General features: G+C 37.0%; 1 protein-coding gene across 1 annotated transcript in view; it reads left to right on the top strand.

Annotated features, from left to right (window-relative positions):
- The window catches only part of dpyda.1 (dihydropyrimidine dehydrogenase a, tandem duplicate 1), a 394532-nt gene that overhangs the window by 265305 nt on the left and 101410 nt on the right, over positions 1-27817 (top strand). The window contains exons 17-18 of the mRNA XM_056450967.1: positions 21141-21261; positions 24714-24833. Coding sequence (XP_056306942.1) covers positions 21141-21261; positions 24714-24833 — 241 coding nt within the window. The remainder of the gene's footprint in view (positions 1-21140; positions 21262-24713; positions 24834-27817) is intronic.

The following is a 27817-nucleotide window of genomic DNA, read 5'->3' as shown; positions in this document are numbered from 1 at the left end:
AACATCTATTGTTGCCATATCTAAATTTTTAACTCTAATGTCTTCCTCAGCACTTTTAGGGCTCTATTTTAACAATGTATGTGCAAAGTTTAAAGGACATGGTGCAAAAGCATTGAGGGGATGTCCGAATCCACTTGCTATTTAGCAAGCTTGCTAAATAGCCAATGCTATTTTAAGGACGGAAAAGCAATGTCTGTGCCTCGGCACGTGGTCTAACAGGGTTGTGCTTATTCTCTTAATGAGTTATGGGTGTGTTTTGAGCATAACATGCATTAAACTAATCAGAGTCTCATCTCCCATTCCCTTTAAGACTCAGTTGCGTTAGACCATGGCGAATTTGCTATTTACATGGTGGACTTTATAAGTGGAAAAACTGAACGCTTCACTAGTGAAAAAACTGTTTAACAGACCATCTGCAGTGAGGATAAAGAGCGAGCCTACTCCATTCGACCTCTTTACTTTCTCTTTACTTTTACTCTTTACCCCTTTACTTTCGTCGATAAGCAAACGGTGTTGTACGCACGGCACTGAAGACATCCATTAGCCTACATATTTAATTTTGGTTGTTATGCGCAAAGATTTGTTTCAAAACTATTTCTAAATTCTGTTCTAATTTCCATCAAACGAATAAATTAACAATAATAACGAAGTGTGGTCAAAACACTATATGACAGTTATATCCAAACACAGGTCCTGTTCTTATGCCCCATATGGTGATGCAGACGTCTCCAAAACCAGACAGGTGGACAAATCTAAACTTGTTTTTAAAAAAGACAAATGAAGGGCTCAGATGCAAAAACCTCTAAATGCCATTTGAAGTTTTCTCGTAAAATGAGGAAAAAAATAGGAAAAATTTGAGGTTTTTGCATCTAAACTCTTCAAATATGAATATGCATAAAATAAATAATAATGCTAATGATAAACATAACATTATACAAATGCAAATTGTCATGATTAAACTGAAAAAATCCCCCCGAGATGAAGAATGCAGTGGTATATTTATGTAGAAAAAAATTATTTTTACAACATTATTAAGCAGTGCATATTTTGGACTGCATAGGCGTATAACTAACGCGCTCTGTGCTGGACTTTAGACCAGCATTTAGTTAATAGTAATAATAATAATAATAATAATAATAACAATAATAATAATAATAATAATAATAATAATAATAAAAAATAATAATTCCTTACATTTTAAAAAGCGCTTTTCTAGACACGCAAAGCACTTTACACGATGGGGGCAATCTTCTCCTCCTCCACCAGTGTGCAACATCCACTTGGATGATGTGACGGCAGCCATATTGCGCCAGACCTCACACCACAAACCAGCTGATTGGTGGAGAGCCAGTTATGATATGGGGATGGTTAGGAGGCCATGATGGACTGAGGCCAGTGAGCAAATTTGGCCAGGATCCTTGGGTTAAACCCCAACTCTTTTTCAAAGGACATCCTGGGATTTTTATCGAGCACAGAGAGTCAGGACCTCGGTTTAATGTCTTGTCCAAAAGATGGTCGATGGCGTGGTCTATTTCAGTTCCTCAAAATAGCAACGCACCCACAATGTGCCTTAGCACACCTCCTTTATAGACCAGCACACCCACGAGTCCACAAAGTGACGCAAATGGATTTACTATTTAATCAACGTGGCACAAAATGTAAAAATTAGAGTTACACTGGTCTGAAAATAGCAACAAATCACGCCATACATGTCTTGCACCTTATTGCACCAGGTGTATGATAGGGCCCATAAATACAGTTATGTAAACAGTAACGATGGTATTAGTTTTACTGTATCAGTTCAAACCAGAGTATTTGTCATTTAAAAGTTCAAGTAAAGGGGATTTTACAGGCCTCAGATACAATTACAGTGTTCTAGGGCCAAAGTTAGAGCCTGTTATTACCATAATCTGGATAATATAGCAATAAAAAATCCATCACATTCAATTTTTTTTTTATAATTCACTATTCTGTGTTACTCAAGTATTCTATAAACATTTTAAAGTCACACAGTAAAATAATTTTAAAGTAAAAGTTTGTATTTTTTTATATATTTTAATTTATCTGTTTAAATAACTTTAAAGCAATACATAAACCAAGTATTAACAGTGAAAAAACACAATTACATTAATATAGAAGTTGCAATTTAAACACTTATCCAGCCTTTTTTTTAAATGATCCAGACTGTTTTAATTATCCAGCCTTTTTAGTGGCAATGTAGTTCATGTTTTTTTTTCTTTTATTTATTTCCTGAAGTTTATTTTAATGGTATAAATGCACTTTAGCAATCAGAAAGCATGCCTAATTAACTAAGATCATGAACCTTACTCGATTTAACAACACTTAGACACAAATAGTTTAACAAAAAGTATATTTTAAGGAAACTTATAACATTTTACTTTACAGCTGCTGCCATTAATCAGACCATATAAACCTATATTCTGCAAGCACATGATTATTTCCCACAGTTTTTATCACATAAATCAGCGCAATGCTCAATTACGGCTCTCATGGCTCCCTTAGAGATTAAGTTCATGTGTTTTGGTATAGCGAAGCACACACACTAAAAACACCATGAGCCTCATGGATGTGCTTCAAGCTCATGTCACGATGGCTCACTCAACACACGCACGGATCACAGGAATTATCCAAAAAACAAGTATTTATTTACAAAAACAATCTCTACAGGCGCTGGAACATCAACACGCAGGAAGGACACGGAGATGGTCAGAGTTTTACAGACCTTTTACATTCAAAGACAGCTATAGTATACAATACTTGAACGGTAATATGCAAAAAAGCACAAACAATTACATATCTGTTTGTCAGAAAATGCAGTGCATGCAATTCAGGGAACTACATTAACTGTGGTGTTAGCAATCAGATGTGTCATGTCTAAAAATAATGCTATTAGCATTATACACGACCAGCAACCCTGTTTTGCTATTGTATAAATTGTTTGTGTTAATTTTTTTTTTTTCGGTCCATCTCTAAATGTTGATTATGATGGCAGATGATGTTTGGTACCCTGAGGTATTTGAAATCTGCTGTCACTCAGCAGGGAGAAAAGACATGTGAGGAAACCGTGAGCACGAGGCCTGCTGGGAAAGATGCGGCACACACAGTTTGGTGCTGTTTTTGTTCTATTTTCCGGATCTAGTAGACGTGTGCTGTGGATCTGACAGAACACACATGGTCTCTTCTAAAACTTAGTGAGCTGCCCACATATTCACTATATATATTGTTTACACTCAGGGCCGCTGCTGGCCAAAAGGGTGAAAATTTTGTGAAAAACTATGTTAAAATTTTACTGTGGTGCCTCCACAGAGGAACAAAAACACACAAACATATGTATTTAAACATGTATTTATTTATTTTATATACATAAATATGCATAAAAACACTCTAAATTATACTTAAACATTCAAATATTTACATTATAAAACAATAGTATACATTACAAAAGGTAAGGAATAAAACTCTCTCTGTACCTGAAGAGATGGACGGTCCTCAGTGCTGCATCCTGTGTCTGTATCTGTGCAGCTGCTATTGTCTCTGGAGCAGTGCTGGATCAGGGCACCTCATCTTCTTTTGTGACAGATTTCAGCATTAAACCTCCATGTACAATGCAAAAGAAATTAGTCATTTAAGGAAAAACTCATGACATACCAATAAAACAATGGGCTAGTCAAGCTCTCTTCATAATGTGTCTAAACTACAACAAAATGTGTATTTAACTTGCACTATAATCTATGGTGACAAAAACTGACCCTTGCTGTCAGTATAATTCAAAGACATTTGCGGTTTTTAAGAATGAATGATTTTTAAACAAAACTTTGTTAACATTAAAGAAAAAAAATCATTAATGAATTCAAGCAATAAAAATGGTTTTTGGCCTGTGGCTTACAGTAATTTGACTCATTTTATATTATTGATCTTTCAGAAATAACAGAATATTAGTCAGTTTTGTTATTTCATATTGTAATGTACCAAAATGAAAAAACGGTCTATTAGAAATACCAATGCACCGATGTAAAAACTAAAGAGACTGTATTGTCATTGCAGTGATACAATGAAATTTAGTTAACTTGGCAGCTCTCAGAAAGAACAGCAGCAATAAAAAATGTAGAAATAGATAAAACAATAAACAATGATAACTGCAAAGAATTGTAATATAATATAATATAATATAATATAATATAATATAATATAATATAATATAATATAATATAATATAATATAATATAATAATAATAATAAATAATACATACAGTGAAATAATTGTGCAGTGCATGTGAAAACAGAATTGTAAAGTATTGCACAAGTTAACCATAATAATAATAATAATAATTGAGTTTGTGTAATTATCAGCAACATGGGGAAGAGGGCAATCGCGAAAGTCATAATACATTTCCTATCATAGTTTAAAGCACAATGCATAGCAGCAAAGCAAGAAACTGAACGTAAACAACAACAAATAAGGCAGATTTGGTGCAGTTGTGGCAAAGTTTAATCATTAGCCTCACTAATTTACTTAAGAAAAAAATATAATGTTTTCCAGATTCATGGACATAAGTTCCTGAAAGTGATGCATGGGATTCATCTTGTATTTTTATTCCTTTTTTCAGCTCCAGACTGCTGTTGTCTTTTCCCGGGCATAAAGCTCTTGGCCGCGCAGCATGTACGCACTTATGCGCGTACAAAGAAAAAAATTACATCACTTTTTTTTTGTGTTCTTCATGAAATGATTTTTTAAAAATGTGTTTAACAACATATTATCAATATATATATTATTTACACTCAGTTTATGTTAATTTTACTAAATAAATCTTAATTTCTTTTTTGAGCAATCAAGATGGTGCCCCCCTCCAGAGTTGGGGCCCTACGCAACCTGTGTACTCTGCGTATAGGAAGCAGTGGTACTGTATTCACTATACACTGTAAAAATGCTGGATTTCACACAAATCCTTTATGTTTTCCCAACACAAATTGATTAAGTTCACTTAATCATTTTTACAAATTTATATTTTTGCCCAAATTGGGGTTGAAATAACTCCGCATTATTTAGAGTGTACAGCACAGCCTGCACATGTCAGTGTATAGTTTTGTAAAGTTTACCTCCATTGATTTTCCAGTGAAGCATATTTAGATTTCGCCTCTTTAATAAGGTACAGATTCATACGCGATCACACGCTTGTCCTTATGTGTACCGTTCCGAATCACAGCGCATTTCAGCTCTTCTGAACGGCTGATGAGACGCTGTCAGGTCTCTGAAACCTGCATCAGTGCCTCTCCACTTTACCGTAACATTGATTCCGTCAAAGCATTTTAACAACACTTTTCCATCACACCACATCCAACTGAAGAATTAGCCAAATTTAATAATCCACAAACAATCCCTTTTGCGGTTCAGAAGCGATTGTCATTATAAATTTATGACTCCATTATTCAAATCAATTGCAGCATTTGTGTTGTTGGCCCATTGAGATAAGGATGGGATTTTGTTGTTATTGTTGTCGTAATTTTTGGGGTTTCACACCAGGGTATGGTGCCTGTTAAAAAAAAAGGAAAAAAAAAAGAAAACAGCCTCTTGTTTATAGTTTTGCTTATGATTACACCCTCAGCAACTGTGAAAGTGGAATAGCATCCTGTCAACTGACGCACTTGATAGAAAAACATTACATCTCCACACCTTAGAGAGAACTTTATTCTGTTATATTCTAAGCTTTGTTTGGATATCATCTCCTTTTTTTCCTCTGTTTTTTGAAGAAAGTCTAAATGTAACATGACAATATTGTATATAAACAGTTAAAGTCAGAATTATTATCCCTCCTGAATTATTTACCCCCCCCCCCCCCATATTTTTTCCCCAATTTTTGTTTAACGGAGAGAAGAGTTTTAATAACTCATTTCTAATAACTGATTTATTTTATCTTTGATCTTTAAATAATCTTTAAATAATATTTTACTAGATATTTTTTTTAAATAATATTTATTTAAGATACTATATTCAGCTTAAAGTGACATTTAAAGGCTTTAAACAGAGTTTAAAGGCTTTGAACTCTGCCCCTCACTGACTCTTTTGCCCCCCTCCCCCAATACACCCCCCACACTCCTCTAACTTATACTCCTCACAATCACTGCACTATTTAACATTTGCACATTTAATGTTTGCACATATTCATTGCACTGATTCATTTATTTGAACTGTACATACCCACTGCACATGGACATTTGTAATTATGTTTATCTATCTGCACACTTCTGCTATTAATAGTATCCTGTACATATATTCATTTATTGTAAATCTGTTCATAGCTAATACAACCTGTATAGAATGTTGATAGTACATCCATCTGTAAATATTACCATAATTTTTCTATAACTGCACTTTATAACTTATACCTGTATCCTGCACTTGCTGCTATTGCACGGCTGGTTAGACCTAAACTGCATTTCGTTGCCTTGTACTTGTACATGTGTAATGACAATAAAGTTGAATCTAATCTAATCTAATCTAACTAGGTAATTAAGTTAGGGTAATTAGGCAAGTCATTGTATTATGGTGATTTAAAGAATTCTCAGCGATCCTGCAGGTTGGCCGCGAGCTTAAAATTAACTCTCAGTATTATACTATAATTTTTGGATTTCATTATCATTATGCTATTAAAACGATCAAAGTAATGCACATCATCCTGTTCTCTGATTGATTATGTCAAACTCGGCGCAAAAACAACCTCATGATTGCCTCTGTAACTACTACAGAAAAGTCTATTTATTCACAAACTATGAGTGAAGTGAAAGTCTCTCTTTGCATGAACTATTAGAATATATCCACATAGATGTCCAAATTAATGTCCCCTGCCCTCATGAGTGTTTCATAATGGACGTGCGCCCATAGTCAAAATAACACAAGTTAACACATCATGCAGTTTTGAAATAAAGGTTTTTATTATTAAGTTAAAAAAAACAAAACTACATAGCCCTCTATGAAAAAGTATTTGTCCCCTAAAACTAATTTTGGCCCACTCATCTATGCAGAACTGTTGGAATTCAGCAACATTGGAGGCTTTTCGAGCAAGAACCGCCTAAATAACATTATACCACAGCATCTTAATTGGATTCAGGTCAGGACTTTGACTAGGCCACTCCAAAGTCTTCATTTTGTTTTTCTTCAGCCATTCAGAAATAGATTTGCTGGTGTGCTTTGGATCTGTTCGCTTCACATTGACAAACTTTAATAATAAAATTGAATAATAAAAACGTTCATTTAAAAACTGCAGGAGTTTACTTGTGTTATTTTTGACTAATATTTAATCTTGTTTGATAAACTGAAGCTTAAAGAGGGAAAATTGCAAAAAAGAAATCAGTTCGTAGGCAAACACTTTATCACTGTATGCATGTATGTATATATCTATGTATTGCTAAGCTGCTAGCCATGAAACTATGAGTCAAACTGCACCATAAACACCTTAATAATAATAACAACAACACTATTATCCAATATACTTGTCAATTAAATTTAGTCTCAAATTAACCAAAAATATACAAATGTAAAAACAACCCCAGAACTGCTTAAACCCTGGCTGAATTTTCCATGACACACATCAAAGTAACAAAATTTTCTCTGAATATAATCACTCTGTGTTTTTTTTAACCTGTGTGTGAGTTTCACCAGCTTTAAATGTCCTCTTTAGAGTCACAATCCTGCTGTGAAGGTCTGTCACATGAATTAAACCCAGAGGTGATGAACGTGACCTCGCGTATTTACAGTTACTCTTCCCTCGTATCAGGCCTGAATAAATGCACGCCTCTTCATTCTGTTCACCTGACTGTGTGCTAAACCGCAGGAAATAAACCAGCTTTTCCATCCAAACAAAGACAGAGTTATTTCCCTCCGACGTGGCTGTAAATTCACAGTCATATCCATTCGGCTTGCTGTAGATTTTCCCCCTGTAAGACAAAGAGCTAATCAAAGCCCGAGGGCAGGTATCTGCCAAGAGAACTAAAGAGACGCAATATCATTTAATCACTCCGTTTGGCACCTCGTCTACTCTCCTTGCCTGTGGAAAAAGTAGATGGAAAATAACATTAATTCGGCATTGTTTCCGACTGCATGAAAAGAGATACGATTTGATTTTAATGGGATGTTAATATTGTCTCTCGATTGCTCTCATTTCGGTTTGTTTTGCGCCGAAACGGTCCCTATTTCCTCAGAGCTGTTTAACATTTAACTCGCAGCATATTAGAGATGTTTTTGTTTACATATGTTAAACATTAATGCTTGTAATTCCAGTTTACTGTTGATTAATGCTTTAAACATTAAGGGGAGAATTCGCTAAACAGCTTTTCTGGAAAAAAAAAAATGTTTTATTCATGAAACAGTTTAACATACTAAATGTTCTTGAATATCATCGTGAGCATTAAATGAAGTCGTTTGCTGTGTCTGAAATACTGTAGCTTACTGTATACTGTGTGCTAGATTTGGTTTTAAACCTTCTTTTGAAGTAATTTCTATAGCAGTGTTTCCCAACCCTGTTCCTGGAGACACCACAGTACATATTTTGTATGTCTCCCTTATCTGACCCATTCGTGCCAGGTTTTGGGGTCTTTTCTAATGTTCTACTGAGTTGATTCAGGTGTGTTTGATTAGGGAGAGGTTGAAAATGTGTACTGTTGGTGTGCCTTCAGGAACAGGGTTGGGAAACACTGTTCTAGAGTATTAATGGATGTGGAAACAAATTTAGAAATTATATGAGTAAAGGGTTATTTCATGGCCACAATATTATAGTTTTGTTTTTGTTTTCATCATATTCATAATCTTAAAAAATATTGTATATCAGATATAATTAACACACATTCATGATAAAAATTATTAATGTGGCAGCAGAAATCGAAACTCACCAGACAACATTTTTCCAAACATCTATTGTCCAATTTTGGTGAGCCTGTTCAAATTCTAGTCTCAGTTTCCAATTCTTAGCTGACAGGAGTGGCACCCGGTGGGGTCTTCTGCTGCTGTAGCCCATCTGCCTCAAGGTTAGACGTGTTGTGCGTTTAGAGATTGTAAGCTGAGAAAATATTGTATGCTATTACTTCTATGCTAATGAAGGACTACTGAGTGATTCCAAGCATGGGATGGGTCTTCCTGGCATGGCAGAGTTCATCACAGCTCCAATACAGTACACATCTCTGCCATTTGCTTCCAGTAACCATGTGCTTTTCACTATACACTCTCAGAAATAAAGGTACAGGAGCTGTCACTGGGGCAGTACCTTTTCAAAAGTTACATATTTGTACCCAAAGAGTCCACAGTGGTACCTCAAAGGTGCATTTTGGTGCCCAAATGTGTCTAAAAAGTATCTTTGAGGTACCATTATGGACCCTTCAGGGACAAATATGTATCTTTAGAACAAGTACTGCCCCAGTACCTTTATTTCTGAGAGTGTCCACAATTAATCTAATTGTGATCTTCCTTCATATAACTTTGTTATGTTTGCTGTCATTTGACAGTTTATGACTTCAGCGTTGTAGGGATGAAATTAACAGAGACTTTGATTGATTGTATTTCAATACACAACATATTTACTATTGTTGAGTGATGGCCTGAGGAGAGTATGTTAATGTTCTTCTCCCCCATTTTAACTCCTCAACTTTTCTTTCATGTCCAGCTGGTTTTGGGGGTTGTTTTTCACTCATGTTTGACAATGCTTTGCTCAGGGTATATTAAGGAAAGGTAACTGTTGATCTGGGAGAATGGCTTTTACTCTGTGTCTTCCGCACCCCGGTGCGTAGCCTCATATGCTAACAAAGGCAGTTTCGCTGTCTTTGATGCTCAGCAGTGCATATGTTACACCTAAGTTTCTTTATACAGTATGTTAATTTGTTTCATTCTACTGTTTGTGCTCTTCTGCATACTGGTTATTTGAGTTACTGATGTCTTTCTATCTGCTGGAACCAGTCTTGCTGTTCTCCACTGACCTCTAGCATCAACAAGGCATTTGTGCCCACAGAACTGCCGCTCACTGGATATTTTCTCTTTTTCAGACCATTCTCTGTAAACCCTAGAGATGGTTGTGCATGAAAATCCCAGTAGATCAGCAGTTTCTGAAATACTCAGACCAGCCTGTCTGGCACCAACAATCATGCCACATTCAAAGTAACCTAAATATATGGTATTTATGTTTTTGTTTATTTATTTATTTATTTATTTATTTATTTATTTATTTATGTATGTATGTATGTATGTATGTATGTATGTATGTATGTATGTATGTATGTATGTATGTATGTATGTATGTATGTATGTATGTATGTATGTATGTATGTATTTATTTATTTATTTACTTATTAATAGTAGTAGTTTTGATAGTAGTAATAGTAAGAGTATAATATTATTATTGTTATTTAAACACATGCACTTAAAATATTATCATAATGCATGTGTTTTGTTTAATCATAATTGCTCCATTGATATTTTAGTCAGTAATTAAAAATTGGTGTACAGAATTAATTCTCAGTGCTTTGTGATCACAGGAAACGATGTGTGAGTGAAAGACCTCAGGGGTCACAGAGTTCTCACTCAGCTTTGACTCAGCATCCTTCGGGATCTCATCTTTTTTCACCTTCTTCCTGCAACACAGTTCCCCAGCTTCGCAAATTAAAACCGGCTCTCATTCCCAGAGCTATTTTGAGCCTGCCAAACGGGGCCGAATGACACCCGACTTCCATCATGCCTCCTGCGAGACCCCGCAGCCCTTAACGAGAGTGCCCACCTTCCGTGACCTTGTGCTGCAAAATTAAAATTTCAGGTGTAAAGCTGCTATTATTCCTGCATTCCTTTCCTCGGCCCCTTTGCCCCCTCTCTTCATAGCCTGAGGGGCTTCAGACCGCTTTCCATCTCTCTTTCTCTCCACCAGCTGCACAGGCGCTCCCGTTCCCTGCTTAACCTGCCCTGCAGTGACGGCACAGAAAATATATAAAGAATCCAGCATTCCCCCTACTTTAATTTCATACAAGGCCTCCCCCCATACCCTTAGCCATGCAGCCACCTGCCAAATCAGTGCTGCCAGAGTCACCGTGCAATTCACTCAGCCCTTATTGAAGCTCACAAGTCGATTTTCATCTCTGAATGCTCTTCAGTGCTTCTGAAAGCTCTTCTCGCCCCCTCCGTCTGCGAGGCATGCAGCCTTTTTAAAACACTCACGACTACTGCGGTTGGTCCGCTGCGCTTGCAGCCTTATGGAAAGCACCTCTACTAGAGCTTGACATCTACTTTTTTTTCTGCAAGGAGCATGTGTGCTACTAAGTGAAATTCATTAGTAAAGCAATAGAAGGATACATTGCAGAACTGGCTTTAGTCTTCATGGCATAGATTCAACAAGGTGCTGGAAATGTTCCTAGGAAATTTTGGATGACATGATAGAGATAGTTTACACAAAAACTAAAAATTCAATCACTCTCAAGTCGTTCCAAACTTTTATGTCAAGTAGGATAGTGAACAAGTAAGAAGATATTTTGAAGGATCTTGGAAAACTAGCCATTGGCTATGTTTCCCTTCACCTATTTTAATGTGAATTTTGGATATATGCATATGAACGCCTAATGGAAATGGCAGTATATGCATAAATATTGAAAAATGGCATAAACAAACGTATGTGCACCACTAAGTAGGATGAGTTTTTTATCTGATAAGAGAAAATGCACATGCATGACAAAAGAAAGATATTTACCGAATAAATTCCAGCATGTGCATCAATAAAGTCATGTCATTTAGTTTTAACAGATCATGTAATAACAACAATAGGCACAATGGGATGGTAATGATAGACAAAACAGTGGACCTATCAAGAACAACCTGTGAAATGTTGTTTTGGTCATTCTGAAATCCCTTAGCCAAAGCCTGTCATCAAAGTGGTTTAGTATTATTGCCTCTTAAGACTTCACACTTCGAAAAGCAGCGCGCATTCATTCCATTTCATCTTCGTCTTCTGAGGCACAAGTACATTTTGTATAAGAAAAAAGGCCCACAGTGATTACTCCTTCCGCAGCAAACGTCGTTATTCTTTTTAATACTTGGTGGCAGTTTTTTAGGAAGTGACTTATTTATTCACTTGTTTAATGTGATATTCCATTTTTTGTCCATAAATCTAGTTTACATTTTTGGATGGAAACATACACTACCGGTTTTTAAATGTTTTAAAATAAGCTTCTCCTGCTTACCAAGGATGCATTTATTTCGTCAAAAATACAGTACAAATTGTAAAATTGTGAAATGTTATTGCGCTAAAAAATAACTGTTCAAAAGTAGTTCATAATTTAATTTAATAAGTTATTCCAGTGATTTTAATGATTAATTTTCAGCCTCATTACTCCAATCTTCAGAGTCGCATGATCCTTCAGAAATCACTCTAATATTAATTGTTATTATTGTTGTTAATATTATTATTATTATTATTATTGTTGTTGTTGTTGTTGTTGTACTCAATAAGTATTTAACAATTTAACCTTTTTTACATTTAATTTGATGAACAGAATAATTTTATTTAAATAATTTTTTTTTTATTAATAATTAAAAAAAAAACTGACCCCAAACTTTTGACCGGTAGTGTACATACAGACGTCGATAGTAGGAAAGAATATTGCCATGGAAGTCATTGGCTATATTTTATAGAAAATTTTGTGTTTCAACAGAAGCAACTCAAACAGATCTGGAACAAGCAGAGGTTGGGGAAAATATGACAGGGTTTTCAATTTGGAGGAACATTTCAGCATCAGTTTTGCAGCATCGTTAAGTTGCCTCAGATTTGTTGTCTGAGCATTAAAATTCTGTAAACGAAAACGAAGAATGAACTGAAACAACATCATTTCGAACAAAATCTGTCTGAAATGAAGTTCGTTTGGAGTTTGTTTTGGCAGTTCGAAACTGCTCACCAAGGCTTTGGTGGGCAAACTTTTTGGGTGAATTTGTTTTGACTTAACAACATTTGGCTACCATTGGGGCGCCCTATTTGTGTTTAGGGGTCTATGCGAGCAGCTTATACTTTGTTTTGCCATCAAAGCGAAGAATGAAAAGAAAAGAACTTCATACCAGGGCCTTAAATAATGAAAGTCTCCAATTTCACCACATCCCAAAGGTGATCATACAGATTGAGATCTGGTGAATGCAGACTATTTGATTGTAGTGACCTTAATGTCATGTTCTAGAAACTAGTTTGGCATTATACGAACTTTGTGACATCACGCGTTACCCTGCTAGAAGTCAAGATTGGTATAGACCATTTTGAGGGATGTAAATAAAAACAGTGGTCCCAATGTATTTCCGGTTTTACGTTTTTAATTTCTATACCTTCCAAGAATCCAAAAAGAGACACACGTTTATAAATAATGTTATGATAGTTGTTTAAACATTAAGTTATGATTGAATTGAATCTTGTTACAGTTATGAAATAGCTTGATAACAAGCAGGAAATGTTCATGGGCTAATGACGTGACCACATTGAAATGGTCTATACTGTTAGAATAAAAGTGTGGACATAGTCAGCAGCAACACATTGGTAGGCTGTGCTATGATGCTTGATTCTTACTGATGGAGCCAAACTAGTGAGCCAAGAAAATATCCCCCAGGATGAATCGACGCTTTCATGCCATTTAAACCAAATTCTAAACCTGCTCTCCAAATGTCACTACAGGAATTGGGGCAACCTAATGCCAATCTCGTGTTGTTCAATTTTGGCAAGCCTGTGCGAACTGTAGCTGCATTTTCTTATTCTGTTCTGACACAAGTATCACCTGTTGTGGTCTTCCACTGCTGAAATCATCCAGTCAATTCCCAGTGGATCACAAGTCTCACCCTTCTATTTGTCTTGAGATGTTTGAGATATTTTAAGACACTGACGAGAAGACTGTCACTATCACAACTTCTGTTTCATATTGAAGTATTCCAGACATTTTTCTTTTTTATTTGGCACACAAAATACACTCTGGAGTTAGTCCGTGTCTGTTCTTAGTCTTACATATACGAGGGAAATGCTCCCACTTTCTCTATGTGAAGCGTGTAGCAACGGGTCACAGACTCTCTGCCGAAAGCAGTCCAGCTACACAGGTGCGCTCTCTCTCCATCAAAGCGTGTAATACTGTGTACAGCAAACTGCTTAGAGGGAAAAAGCGTCCCTGCTCCAGACTCCCTGGCCCACAGACAGCGGCTCTCACCCCCATCTGGCCTGTAATAAGCTGTCACGAGAAGCCCTCGGAGGGAGCAGCGGTCTCTGGTGCGAGTGCAGAGTTCTTACAGGCAGCATCTGTTTGGTGGCTGGTGTCTGGCTGCGGGCCACGACCCCTGTGCCTCGTACTGAGGCAGGCATAATGCAATTTCCCATGACCCTTTGGGAGGAAGGCCTGTCCTGCTTCCTGTAAGTCTGTTGTTGTTGTTTCCTTCAAATGCTACCAACGTTCAGCTGGTAGAAAACCATTCCCTCAGGACACAGGGCTCAGTTACGGCTCAACCAGCCACACGCCAGTCACTCTCCCTTCAATTCTGAGAGGCAGGTCTGGATTTATGTTACATAAAATATATATAAGTATGAGTATTTGTAAGAATACAGACAGTCTTAAAGTTGTAATAGTAGTTTGAATGCAATACAGTTAAAAGTATCAGGGCCATTGTTTTATTTAGCAATTATATTTGTTGTTAGCACAGATGTGTCAATCAAACATGACAGAAAAGACAGTTATACATTTATAAATGTAGTTTTTATTACTGGTAATAGTTTGTATAGGTGGAAAAGTTGACATTTGGTGGTTCTGTATGATTTAGGGTGGACAAAAAAAAGAACTAAGGACTTGTTACAGAACCTAAGATACACATCAGTGAGCCAAAACATTATGAACATCTTCCCAATATGATTTTGGTCTTAGATGTGCTGCCAAAAAAGTGCCAACCCACCAAAGAATTCACTGTACCAGATCCCTGAAGTTGTCCTTTAGGATTTGGCATAAAGATATTAGCAGTAGATACTTCAAGTTCTGTCAGTTGCGAGGTGAAGCTGCAGTGGTCCAGCACATCCTACAGATGCTCAGTTGAATTTAGATCTGGAGAATTTAAAGCCCTGGTCAACGCATCAATGGCACATCACATTACCCTGTTGAAAGAAGCCATTTCAACCAGGGAACACCTCTGTCATAATGGGGTGTACTTGGTCTCCAGCAATTTTAGGTAGGTTGCATGTATCATTGTTATTTCCACATGAATTGCTGGACCCAGGGTTTCTAGAAGAGCACTGGCCAGAGCCTTACACTCCCTTTGCAAGGTGAAACTGTTTTAAACTGGATTAAGGTATAAAGAATCTGGAGGCCTTGAAGGGGAACACCTTAAACTTTGTCCTGGCCAAACACCCTCCATCAGCTCTTAACCATCATGGCCTCCCAATCACCCCCATCCACTGAATTGGCTGTATCAGTTCTTCTCCACTCCGCCTATAGCTGGTGTGTGATGAGCGCACTGGTGCAGTTGTCCTGTGGCTGCCGTCGCACCATCCAAGTGGATGCTACACACTGGTGGTGGTGTGGAGAGACCCCCTCGTGATCATAAAGTGCTTTGGGTGTATGGACATACACAATAAATCCGCTATATAAATACACAAATTACATTAAACACTGCATTATGTTCTTCTGAACTAAGCAATGTGTGGTACTTGGGAGAGTACATTATCCTGCTTAAATACCCCTGTTTTATTGGGAAACACTATTGTCATGAAGGGATGCAGAGTCCCAGGTCTGCAACTACCTCCAGGGTTAGACCATCCAAAAATGAAAGTTCTGTCTTGAATTACTTACTCTCATGTCATCCCCTGATGCCTTTGTATATCTTCCGAACACAAATTAAAATATTTTAGAGGAAATACAAGAGATCTCTGGCCCTATTTGCCCTTGTCTTCTCTTCCACAACTGGTCTGGATGCATCGTATTGCCCATAGCCATAGCACCCTAATCTAATGCAGAAGACATAGACAATCAAAGTCAGTTTTATTTTTTATTCTTTTGCACAAAACTGTTCTTGGTGCTTCGTAGGATTGAAGTCTAGTCACATGGAATGGATTGACAACATTTTTGGTTCCATTTCTGGACTTTGAATGTAACCCTTGCTGTTTATTGAAGGCCAGAAAGCTCTCTGTGTTCATCTAAAATATCTAAATTCTGTTCTGAAGATGAATGAAGGTCTCATGTAATTGAAACAACATGAGGGCAAGTAATTAATACCAAAATTTGGACTACTAAATTTTATTACTTACTCTCATTGGAATGTACCATGTTTGCAACGTAAGGGGTTTAACAGGTCTGCAACAATCTTTAGGTATACGCAGGTAACCAGGGTCAAATTAATGTCCTTATGAGTGGCTGTACAGAGGGTTCCCAGCAGAAGACTTGCCAGAGTATCACACACCCTCCCCCCGGTTTGACATTAGCCTACAAGACATCTTAATTGCAAGATTTCCCTAGGACAACAGTGCACACGAGACTCATATGACCAGTAGGTCAACTGTCATTTAGTACTCCAAGACCTAGTTCTAATATTTGCATTCCCATTGTCAGTGCATTCACAGACTGACAATTTCCATCATAAGCACTCTGATTAGTTACACATCTGAGTATTTTGTTCTATTTGTGTCGTGGTAGATCTTCTGTTGTCTCAAACCAAGCAAAATAGATTCCACTGTCCTCGTGCATCAAGACCTTGATCCTTGGCTGCCCAACACCATGTTGCTGGTTAGTAGTTAGGGTGCTTTCACATCTGTTTTGTTCTGAAACAGGGATTAAAATTTTTACACTGTTGCACTTTGTACTTGGTGCGGTTCGCTTTCACATGTTAAAGTTTCTAAACAGACCAAAAGAGCTAAAACAAGTCACGTGCGAGTAATCTCTCCTCACATTAGTCAGAGTTTTACGGTTTATTTTGCAGAGTCTCGCTCAGTTGTCATGAGTCCTTATTTTAATTTATGACGATGAGCAATAAGACAATATAAACGAAAAGCTGCACTTTAATTTTGAATGGTGACACCCACAGACATCGTCACCAGATATATATCAGAGGTAAGACTTTCTCATACATAGCCCTTGGCTAGAATTATGCATTATAGGCTTTACATTATAAAGAGAAATAACAGATAAAACAAGACTGCGGTTTGGTCAGTTTTCCTAATGGATAAACTGCTCTCATTAATAGTTAGCATGCTTTCACTTTCGTATTTGACATGAAACGCACATTTACCGGTAGGAATCACATCCCGCCCTACTCATAATTCTCTCTTCATAAAGCCGTATATATATGCCTATTACATATCCATAATACACTGTGATATAGCCAGGCTCGGATCATTTTGCTTTCTCACTACAATCGATCCACTCCAGAGTTTGTTTCAATCGAGCCAAGACCACCTCATTCAGGCGATCTCGGACCGATTGTTTTGGCGCAGATCCGAGCGCAATTGCTGGATTCACATATGCCAAACAAACCGCGCTAACTGGGGAAACCCTTAGTCTTTGCTGACCTGGGAAGAACCCACAAGTCTTGCTGTTTCAGTAACACTCCGACCCAGTCACCAAGCTACTGTAACAAATTGACCCTTGTCAAAGTTGTTCTGATCTTCCTAGCCATTTCTCCTGCATCTAATATGGCGAGAGTAGGAACTTGCTAGTATTAAATTACTCACATTTTTATATGTGGCCCTATTAAGAGATGATTCTATTCTCATGTGACTGGTCGTAACTGCAAACCAGTGGTGTCCAATGCTGCTCCTAGAAGGATTTTGTCTAGAAGAGATTAGCTCTCACAGCCTCCAACTCACTACCTTGAAGTTTTTAAAGAGTCGTAAGGCCTTGGTTGGTGTTTATTTATGATGGAATACTACGGGTGTACACATTCCCTCATACATTTATATGTAAATATTTCTTGTAACATACAGTACAAGCTCGGTATTGATTTTAAAAATGCACATAGTTTTTTAATTCTGTCTCTATGTCTTTATCTTTTTTTTGTAGTGTTGTCTTGCCACTTTTGTTCTTATGACTTTTTTTTTTAGCCTGGAGTTCAGGATTCTCTATATCAACCAATGAATCTCTTCAGCAGCCCGCCAGCACTATCAAACATCTCTCGGGAGCCCAGATATTACCTCTCGCGCTCTGGCAGACGGCTCGGAGTGGACAGGTTGAACCTAACACTCCAGCCTTGTTTATACCCTGTTTAAGTCTTGAATAAATCAGGACAAATTGCTGTGGATGGTGCTCACTGCTGGGTCGAGTGCATAAATCCAATATTTTCATGAAGAAGCAAAAAAAAAGCGCGGGAATGAGTTTATCATCTTAAATGGCCTAACCTTTCGCTTTCCTTCTCTTTCAGTGCCTTTCGAATGCATTTTGAATACTTTTAGGTGCAAATATAACCCGACTTCATGTGTATCTCAGGTAAAATACACACCCAAGGACGCAGCGGATCCCACAGCGCTCTTCGTTTTTTGTGTTGCGCTGAATCACTCAGCATGCTTTAGAAATGGAAGGGAAATAGTCGGGAGGAGATGTGTTTTTCTTTGGGCTTCTGTATTCTTACAAATCAATTCCGGCTAATGGTTTTAAAAATCAAATGCTAACCTTTTCCTGTGCAGGGAGTGACCTTAGAACTGCGCTTTGCACATACAGCTTGTACATCACACTTCTTTATAGAGACGGGCAGAGCCATTGCTCAAGGGAATATATGCCAACAGTTATTGGATATGTCAAAACAGAGACCTATTTCCTGTGAAAGAAAAGAGAGACCGGGAAGGACTGAGAGCCGAGCCGAGGCTGTACTGAATGAAAGCTTCATGGTGGGTTTACAGTCTTTTAAAGCATCCCGACTGATCTAACATCAGACTTCCCTGCTTGAATTAAGCCATGTCTGTCTTACTTCATAGGGATATAAAGGCTTTAATGCGGTTGTGTGTCTTTATTTTAGGCCTGGAGGAAAGGGACTGAGTGCAATGGCCAAACTGTAACTTGTAGATGTGCAGGCAAAAAAGAGATGAGAAAGAATAAATACAGTTGTAAAACACATTAGATATTAAATATAGTTGATATTGTTTAATGCGATTTAATAAAAAAAGATTACATTTGGAAAGTTTTTATTATTATAGTCTTCATTTTACCAGAAGAAAAGCACATTAAGATTAAAAATCTCTTTTACAAGAGTGTCCTGGTCAAGATTAAACAGTAAACAGTTCACATGGGTTTAAAAAAAAATAACATAACATCATTCATTCATCAAAACACACATAAAATGACAATTAAAAGTAGTCAGAACTACTAGGCCAATGTTTCAAATTCCAAATCATTTATGTTATTTTTTCATTCTTTCATTTTCTTTTCGGCCTAGTCCCTTTATTAATCAGGGGTCGCCACAGCAGAATGAACCGCCAACTTATCCATCATATGTTTAGCCAGTGGATGGCCTTTTAGCTGCAACCTATCACTGGGAAATTCCATACACATTCATTCACACACATACACTATGACCAATTTAGTTTATTCAATTCACCTATATATATATATTCAGAATGAGCCTGGGTTGTATTATCTTACCCTAACCCTACCCTTAACCACAACCCTCACATGAAATATGTGGCACATTTGGAGTGTGAAAAGACTCCATTAAGTATGATTTTTAACATACAGTATATATATATATATATATATATATATATATATATATATATATATATATATATATAAATATATATATACTGTATGTTAAAAATCATACTTAATGTATATATATACTTAATATATATATATATATATGGCTGCAGTGGGCAGACTTTTACAAAATGTATATACATATTTTAATGTGTTATATATATACTTTGTTTTGTGTGTGTGTGAGTGTGCGTGTGTGCATACATAAATATTTGTTTGTGATTTTTATTTTTTTTTTTTTCAGTCAAACAATACTCTAGGTTTTTATAGATTTACAATTAGTTACCTCCTATAAACTTAGTCTCACATTTTAGCCTGTGATTTCTTATTGGTTTTAATTGTTAATCATTGCCTGTGTTACAGTTACAGTATAACTTTACATTTTAGAAGAATTAGTGTGACATTTGCAGTCTTTTCCTAAATCTCCTTCCTTTCTCTCTCTCTCTCTCTCTCTCTCTCTCTCTCTCTCTCTCTCTCTCTCTCTCTCCTCTCTCAGTCTCTCTCTCCCTCAGTCTCTCTCTCCCTCAGTGTCTCTCCCACTAAACAGCGCAGACTGACAGACCAGGGCAGCTTAATAAAGCATGAATCCTCCTGGAACAGCAGTTCACACTGTTATGATCCCTCTCTCACTCACACCGCCGACTACAGGCTCCCTTCTCCATCTATCACTCGCTCATTCACCCTCACACACACACACACACACACACACACACAGTCTCAAGACAAATACTTAAAGCAAGACGCTGCAGGGGAAGAGAAGAAATAAATTAACTAATAGTTTACACATTAGTTGATTGATTATATTTGGAATTTCAAATATTTTTGTATTACTTTTTATAAAATATAATGTTTAATTATGCAAAGAAGGCATTCATTCATTAAATTTGGAAACGGTGAATTCAAATTTTATCATATAGACAAAGGTTTTTACAGAGGCATTTTTATCAATGTATATAATAATGCAAACAGATAGAGCAAATACCATTCAAGATGCATTCAAGTGTTGTATACTTTATAATAAGGCATATTATTTATTACCAACTTATTCCTCTTTTAAAAACCGTGTGTCTAACTGTGTGTATACATGAGGCTGAAGTGTATATTTGTGACAGAAGAAAATATATATATGATCTGTCTTTAGAAATGTGCAATAAAATATGTAATGAAGTCGTTTACTCAATGTTTATTCTTATTATTTACTCACCTACATCACATTCCAGAAGAGTTTCTGAAGTAATTCTGAAGACTTGTAAATGGCGACTAGAGCTTTCGAGATTCAGATGATAAAAGTCACCGTTACGACATTGTGATCTTTTTTTGGATGTTTACTGTTCTCTTATGTTGTGCTGTTTTGTTGCCTCATGGCTGTTTGGTCATTGTTTAAGTTTGCTTGTTGGTTTGATGACCCATTTGTGCAGGATCCAGAGCTGGTGAGGAACATCTGTCGCTGGGTTCGCCAGGCTGTTCACGTCCCGTTCTTTGCCAAACTCACTCCTAATGTGACCAACATCGTGGACATTGCCAAAGCTGCGCAGGAAGGTATTTGGACATTTTGTGTTCAATTTATATCAGTTTAGGGTAATGATTGCAGTATATTTATGAGATAATGTATTATAATAGTCGTATCCACAATGTAACTATAATAAATTCATTAATAAATGTGTTGTAGTGGTGAATGTACTAATATATTCAATTTAGTACACACTATAAAAAGTAGTTCATTGGATCATAATCTTAGAGAGACCACTTTAAGTGCTATGCAGCATCTAGCTATCTTTAAAGGAGCTTTATTCCAGCTTTATTAAAGGAGCTTTATTCTATACAGTATTTTATTCCATTCTTATGTGCTTTGTCTCAATTTACTACAATAGCAAAAGATGCTTTGATTCACTTTTATGCTTTTTATAGGATCTAAAATTGTCAGTGTCGCCTATAAACATTACCTTTAAAGGGGTAAAAAGGTTGAGAACTGTGTTATCTTCAGGAAATACATAATATTTTAATGCAATTTTAATCTCTTTCCCAGCTAAATAAATCTATAAAGTCTTTATAATGTTAAAAATCATACATAATGGACTCTTTTCACATCCCATAAGGTGCCACGTATTTCCTGTGAGGTTTGTAGTTAGGGGTAGGGTTAGGGTAAGGCAATATAAGTGAAAGCATACCCCTATATACATTTCTGGAGAGCGCCAAATATGTCCCAGGAGCAAAATGTTTTTTTTCACAGTTTTAGTTTTTCGAATCCACCAGAGGCCGCTGTGTACCCTGTTTCAGATCTCAAATTTCTCTCATGAGTGCCATCCACACCTGCTGTAAATCCAACGGAGGCCACTGTCAACTGACTGACTGACCTACTGATCCCCCCACCCTCCTCCTTCACTAAACCCAACCGATAGTGTTTAAAAAAGCAATCCAGAAAAAGAAAAACCCTCGTGGCCACCTGATTTTTACGTTTTCAGATTTTACCACATTCTTCCCCTGTCATTTACTTGTTTATTATGTTTTTTGGCTTCTGTTTTTGTTTTACCTGCTTTCTGCAACCGTTCTTCACTGAACTCGAGCACCATTGTCACGGTTAACGCCGCTCTGCATCTCAAATCCTCCATCGTATACAGCGAGCCACTGGACAAACTGGTAACAGCGGAAAAGCTGTTCAAATAGAGATCAGCTGGTAAGCAAGAAAAGGAACGGCGTCATACTGGCCCATAGCATTCGTTTTTTAAAGATGGAATGCAGCCATACGTACGTCTGGCTACATAATTTGGAGTCTTCAGAAATGTATATAGGGCTACGTTTTTAGAATGTTGATTAGAGCCTATGTTGGTAACACACATTACGACAATGTATTATACAAAAATATAAAAGCATTTGTTTGTGTATTCAGTAAAAATAATAGCATGTATTAATGAATTCATTTCACAAGACCAACAGCTATGTTTCCATACAAAAATGCTAATTAAATTCATGTGCAAAACTGGATTATCCAACACAATCTCACGGCAATTCATAACTTTTTGATTTAGTGGCAAATTCGTACGATCTAATTCGTACAATTTAGTACGATTTGCTCATCCCCCACTGATGGTTGGGTTTAGGGGTGGGGTTAGGAGCCACACCTCCTTTTTAAAATCATACAATTTCGTACGACTGAATTCGTACGAATTTATACGAATTAGCCACTTAACTGACAAAACGTAAAAAATACTTACGTTTTCTCATGAGATCAGGCTGGATTATCACATAATAGAGGTAAAGCAGCATTTCCATCCAACGAGTCAAAGAGAACAGAATCGTCACTTCCTGATTATCTGGTGCCAAATATCAACAGTAAAAACGGAATTTGTTGCAGAAGGAGAAGCTGTGGGAATCTTTTACTTATTTTATAAATTACTTGCGCACATACGACAATGTCGACATGCAATGAATGTGTGGTGGCGTTTGAAGGCGTGAGACGCGGAGCACAGACGCTCTTGACAGTTCTGGAGGTAATTAGTAATATAATAACACTAATACTGAGATGGTTATGGCATTTTAGAATGACCAAAACAACATTTCAGATGTTTTACAATATGCTCAGCCTGCTGGTTTGTCCAGTCACACACATTTTTATCATCACATGATCTCTTAACACAAAATCACATGACCTTTTTTTAATGAGCATACTGACATTTTATTCGGTAAACGTATTTTTCTATCGTAGTTTATGAGCATCTTTTCTAATAAAAAGTTTACCCTACTCAGTTATGCGCGTACCTATTTTATTGCGCATTTTCAAAAACGTATGCGCATCTTGGCGTTTCCATCAATGTTTTTTATGTGCATATGCAAAATTTGCATAAAAATACGTTGATGAAAACGTAGCTATTGACTAGCATGGTCAAAGTTCAAATTAGGTCAGTGTTACGCTCTGTGTAATTTCTGTTTATGTACATGTATACTTATACTACAGGACATTTAAAATATACTTGTTCCTCCTGCTTTCAATACTGCCACAGTGCTGTCATAGCAATGAAGGTCCAATTTTAATATCTGTAATAAATAGTTTGTGTTTTTAAATCAGTCGAATTTAAGCTATTAAGCTTAATTTAATGAATCTTACTGTATGAATTTTAAGGGTGGCATGGTGGCTCAGTGGTTAGCATTGTCGCCTCACTCTCTGGTTCGAGTCCCGACTGGGCCAGTTGGCATTTCTGTGTGGAGTTTGGATGTTCTCCCCGTGTTGGTGTTGATTTCCTCCGGGTGATCCGGTTTCCCCTACTGTCCAAAGACATGCGCTATAAGTGAAGTGAATAAACTAAATTGCATGTAGTGTGTGAGTGTGTGTGAATGAGAGTATGGGTCTTTCCCAGTGCTGGGTTGCGGTTGGAAGGACATTCGCTGTGTAAAAAAATTCTGGAATAGTTGGTGGTTCATTCCTCTGTGGCAACCCCTGATAAATCAGGGGCTAAGCCGAAGGAAAATTAATGAATGAATGTATGAATTGTATTTATAATATTTAATAAAATTAAAATAATTATCACAAAGCAGTTTCAGTTTTGATTTGCAGTCAAGTGCATCCAACATTTTCAGATCCAGCCCAGAATTTTCATTTTGGTGCATCACTTTTAGGTATGAACATATTTTTTACTATATGTTTATTACATTTATACATTGTTTTCTAATCACAAAGTCTTACTGACATTTTACAGATAAGCCAAACTCCAAAAGTCATAAAATATTGTTCATATAAAACTAAATGGCACATTTCTGGTGCAAGAAACCTTGACTAACATTCTGAATGAACTTCAGGGAACAAAAGATCCAGAAATGCACAATATGTCCTCTATAAAACCAATTCCCATTCCACAAATTAGAGACACAGCTCCCAAAACATCTCCACAACGGAATTAAAAACTCCCCACAAACCAAGCTCCAGATTTTTTTTCGGGTTTGGCCTTCCTCCTCCTCCTTCGCCCACCATGCCTAATGTCTCTTCCCTGTTGGCGCAGGTGGAGCAGATGGAGTCACAGCCACCAACACGGTTTCAGGGCTGATGGGACTGAAGGCAGACGGCTCTCCCTGGCCCGCCATCGGCCACGGACGACGCTCCACATATGGTGGAGTGTCTGGTGAGTGTCAGTCACCTCACTGCATCCATTTCTTTCTCCTCAGAGATTTAACACACACACTCCCTCTGCACATCTACTGTTTCCCCCTGTTCAAGGTATGTGGGAGTGACGTGTGTGTTTGTTTGCGTGTGTGTGTGTTTGTTGGTCAGGAGCTTTAATAGAGCAGACAGATGGAATGGAGGTTGGTGGAGTGTGCAAATCGTACAACAGTGTGTCTGCAGGGCTTTTTGCAGTATAATGTTGAAATATGGACATCTTGCCAGCGTACGTTATACAGGGTTAAACAGCACGGCTCATTTTCTACGCCATGAGGTGACCACGAGCGCAGCTGCACTTACAAAGTGTTTCAGTGTCTTCGGGTCATGGAAAACTTGAAAATTTAAGCATTTTGCAAAAGCTTTGAAAAATAGAAATTTGTATTCATGCTCTTCCAACACTAAAGATAGATAGATAGACAGATAGATAGATACTATAATTTTAAATTAATATTATTGAATGCTGTACAATATTATATTTTGCAGATACATTAGTTCAGTCAGCACTGAAGCCAAATCTGGGGCTAAAATAGCTAAATAACTTACAATAACTGTTTAATAATACACCCAAATTTATTTGTTAGGGAAAATATTAAGTTAAAAAAACTAAAAAGAAGAAAAATCAAGAGAAGCAAAAAATATATTTATAATTTAGTTAAAATTTAGTTGAAAACATTAACTTTTAAAATGGGGCACTCATATACTTATATACACTCTCATAGTTCATTAGACCAATTTTTGCTTTGATTACTGCACATATTCGCCGTGGCATAATTTTAATGTGCTTCTGCAGTGTTCTTTAGTAGATCCCAAAGATTCTTAATAAGGTTAATATCTGGACTCTGTGGTGGACATTACATGTGTAAAAATGCTCTTGCTCTTTCACAATTTAAGCCCAATGAATCCTACCATTTTCGTCTTGCAATATCACCGTACCATCAGCAAAGACAAAATCCATTGACGGAATAACTGGTCATTTATTAAATGCAGTAGTCAGCTGACACTTGATTTTAGTAATCTAAGCGCAGAGTCTAAAGTGCATGGCGCAAAAGCATTAAGGGCATGTCCTAATCCACTTTTGCTATTTTAAAGATGGAAAATATGCTCTGAGCCATGGCGCATGCATGGTCTAACAGGGTTGTGCTTTTTTTCTTAATGAGTTATGGGTGTGTTTTGAAAATAACGTGCATTAAACTAATCAGAGTCTCATCTCCCATTCCCTTTAAGAGTCAGTTGAGTCGTGCCATGGTGCATTTGCTATTTACAAGGCAGACTTTGTATGTGGAAAAACTGAATGGAAAAACTGAATGCTTCACTAGAATAGAAGAAAACAGTTCAACAGATCATCTGCGCAAGGATAAAGAATGTGCCTCCTCCATTCGGCCTCTTTACTATCTCTTTCCTTTTTTTACTCTTTATTTTACTCCTTTACTTTAGTAGAGTAAGGAAACGGTGGAAAGTCACTCCACTAAAGACATCCATTAGCCTACATATTTAATTTTGTTTGTTAAGCATAGAGATTTGTTTCAAAACTATTTCTAAATTCAGTTTTATCTTCCAGCATACTAATAAGCGAACAATAATAATAAAGTGTGGGGGAGTTATATCCAAACACACATCCTATTCTTATGCCCCATATTGTGATGCAGACGTCTCCAAAACCCAGCAGGTGGACAAATCTAAGCTTATTTGTATTAAAACAAATTTAAATATGCATATAATAAATAATACTGCTAATAATAATAACATAAAAAAAATGCAAATTGCCATGAATAAATTGAAAAAAGCCCCCCAACATTAAGAAGGGATGGAGGTAGTGGTTTTTATATGTAGTAAATAATAAATATGTAATATGTAGCAACATTTTTAACCTTAATCTTTTTTCATATGTAATGATATTTGTGTATTGATGTACATCCTGTGTGTATTAAGCCTTTGAACCCACATAGGCACATAACTAATGCGCTCTGCACTGGACTTTAGACCAGCTTTCTATTTTGCGGTCTATTTCAGTTTCTCAAAATAGCAATGTGACAACAATGCGCCCTAACACACCTTTTTTCCACAAAGTGGCACAAATGGATTTGCTATTTAAATAACATGGCGCAAAACGTGAAATTAGGATTGCACTGGTCTGAAAACAGCAACAAATTGTGCCAAACACGTCTTGCACCTTATTGCGCCGGGTGTGTGATAGAGCGCATAACTTTCCTAAACCTAGACCTGATCAACTGTAGCATCCGCAGATCACAGCTCTGCCCCCTGGCTTGTATGGTAGGTATTGATACTCTCTTCACTCTGGAACAGGATAAATTCGGATCAGATCACATGACCTTTTTCCATGAGTTCAATCGTTATGCTCCCTAGCAAATTAAAGTTTTATTCTCTGATCAGCCTCACTGATCAGTGTTTTTAGTACGTTTGTTTAGTACACAACACATTTGTTTACTCCCAACTGCTCACTGCTGAGCATGTGCATTTGAGTCTGAACAACACCAGCAGAAACATCTAAATTATAACGATACCGTAGTTCCTCAGGATGTTCCCAGATAACCTCCGCATCATCTTGAGGGCTGTGGTGTGAATATTTTGTCTTTCGGAAGAGCCGATTTTCCTCCTTGACATTGAGCTCTGAAAAGGCTCTCCTCTGGTTGCCATGGCGTATTGATGTTCAGCTCTGTATGAAGACATTAGACAGACGTGTCTTCAAAAGAATAATGTTTTTCTTCACCACACTGATGGATTTCACACTGATAGCCGGACACTGACATCTGAAGGAGGTTTCTTTTGAGCATTTTCATTCAGTTTATTAGAGCTGCTCGCTGAGATTCACCTAGTGTTGCGCATACTTAAAGGGATAGTTCACTCAAAAAGTGAAATTCTGGTGTCATTGGGTTCAGTTTCCTTCTTCTTTTGAACACACACTCACGCACGCACGCACGCACGCAC

Source organism: Danio aesculapii, chromosome 24 (assembly GCF_903798145.1).
Source record: "Danio aesculapii chromosome 24, fDanAes4.1, whole genome shotgun sequence".
NCBI lineage: Eukaryota > Metazoa > Chordata > Actinopteri > Cypriniformes > Danionidae > Danio > Danio aesculapii.
Note: the sequence above shows the minus strand (reverse complement) of the source record. Positions and strands in the feature narration are given on the sequence as shown.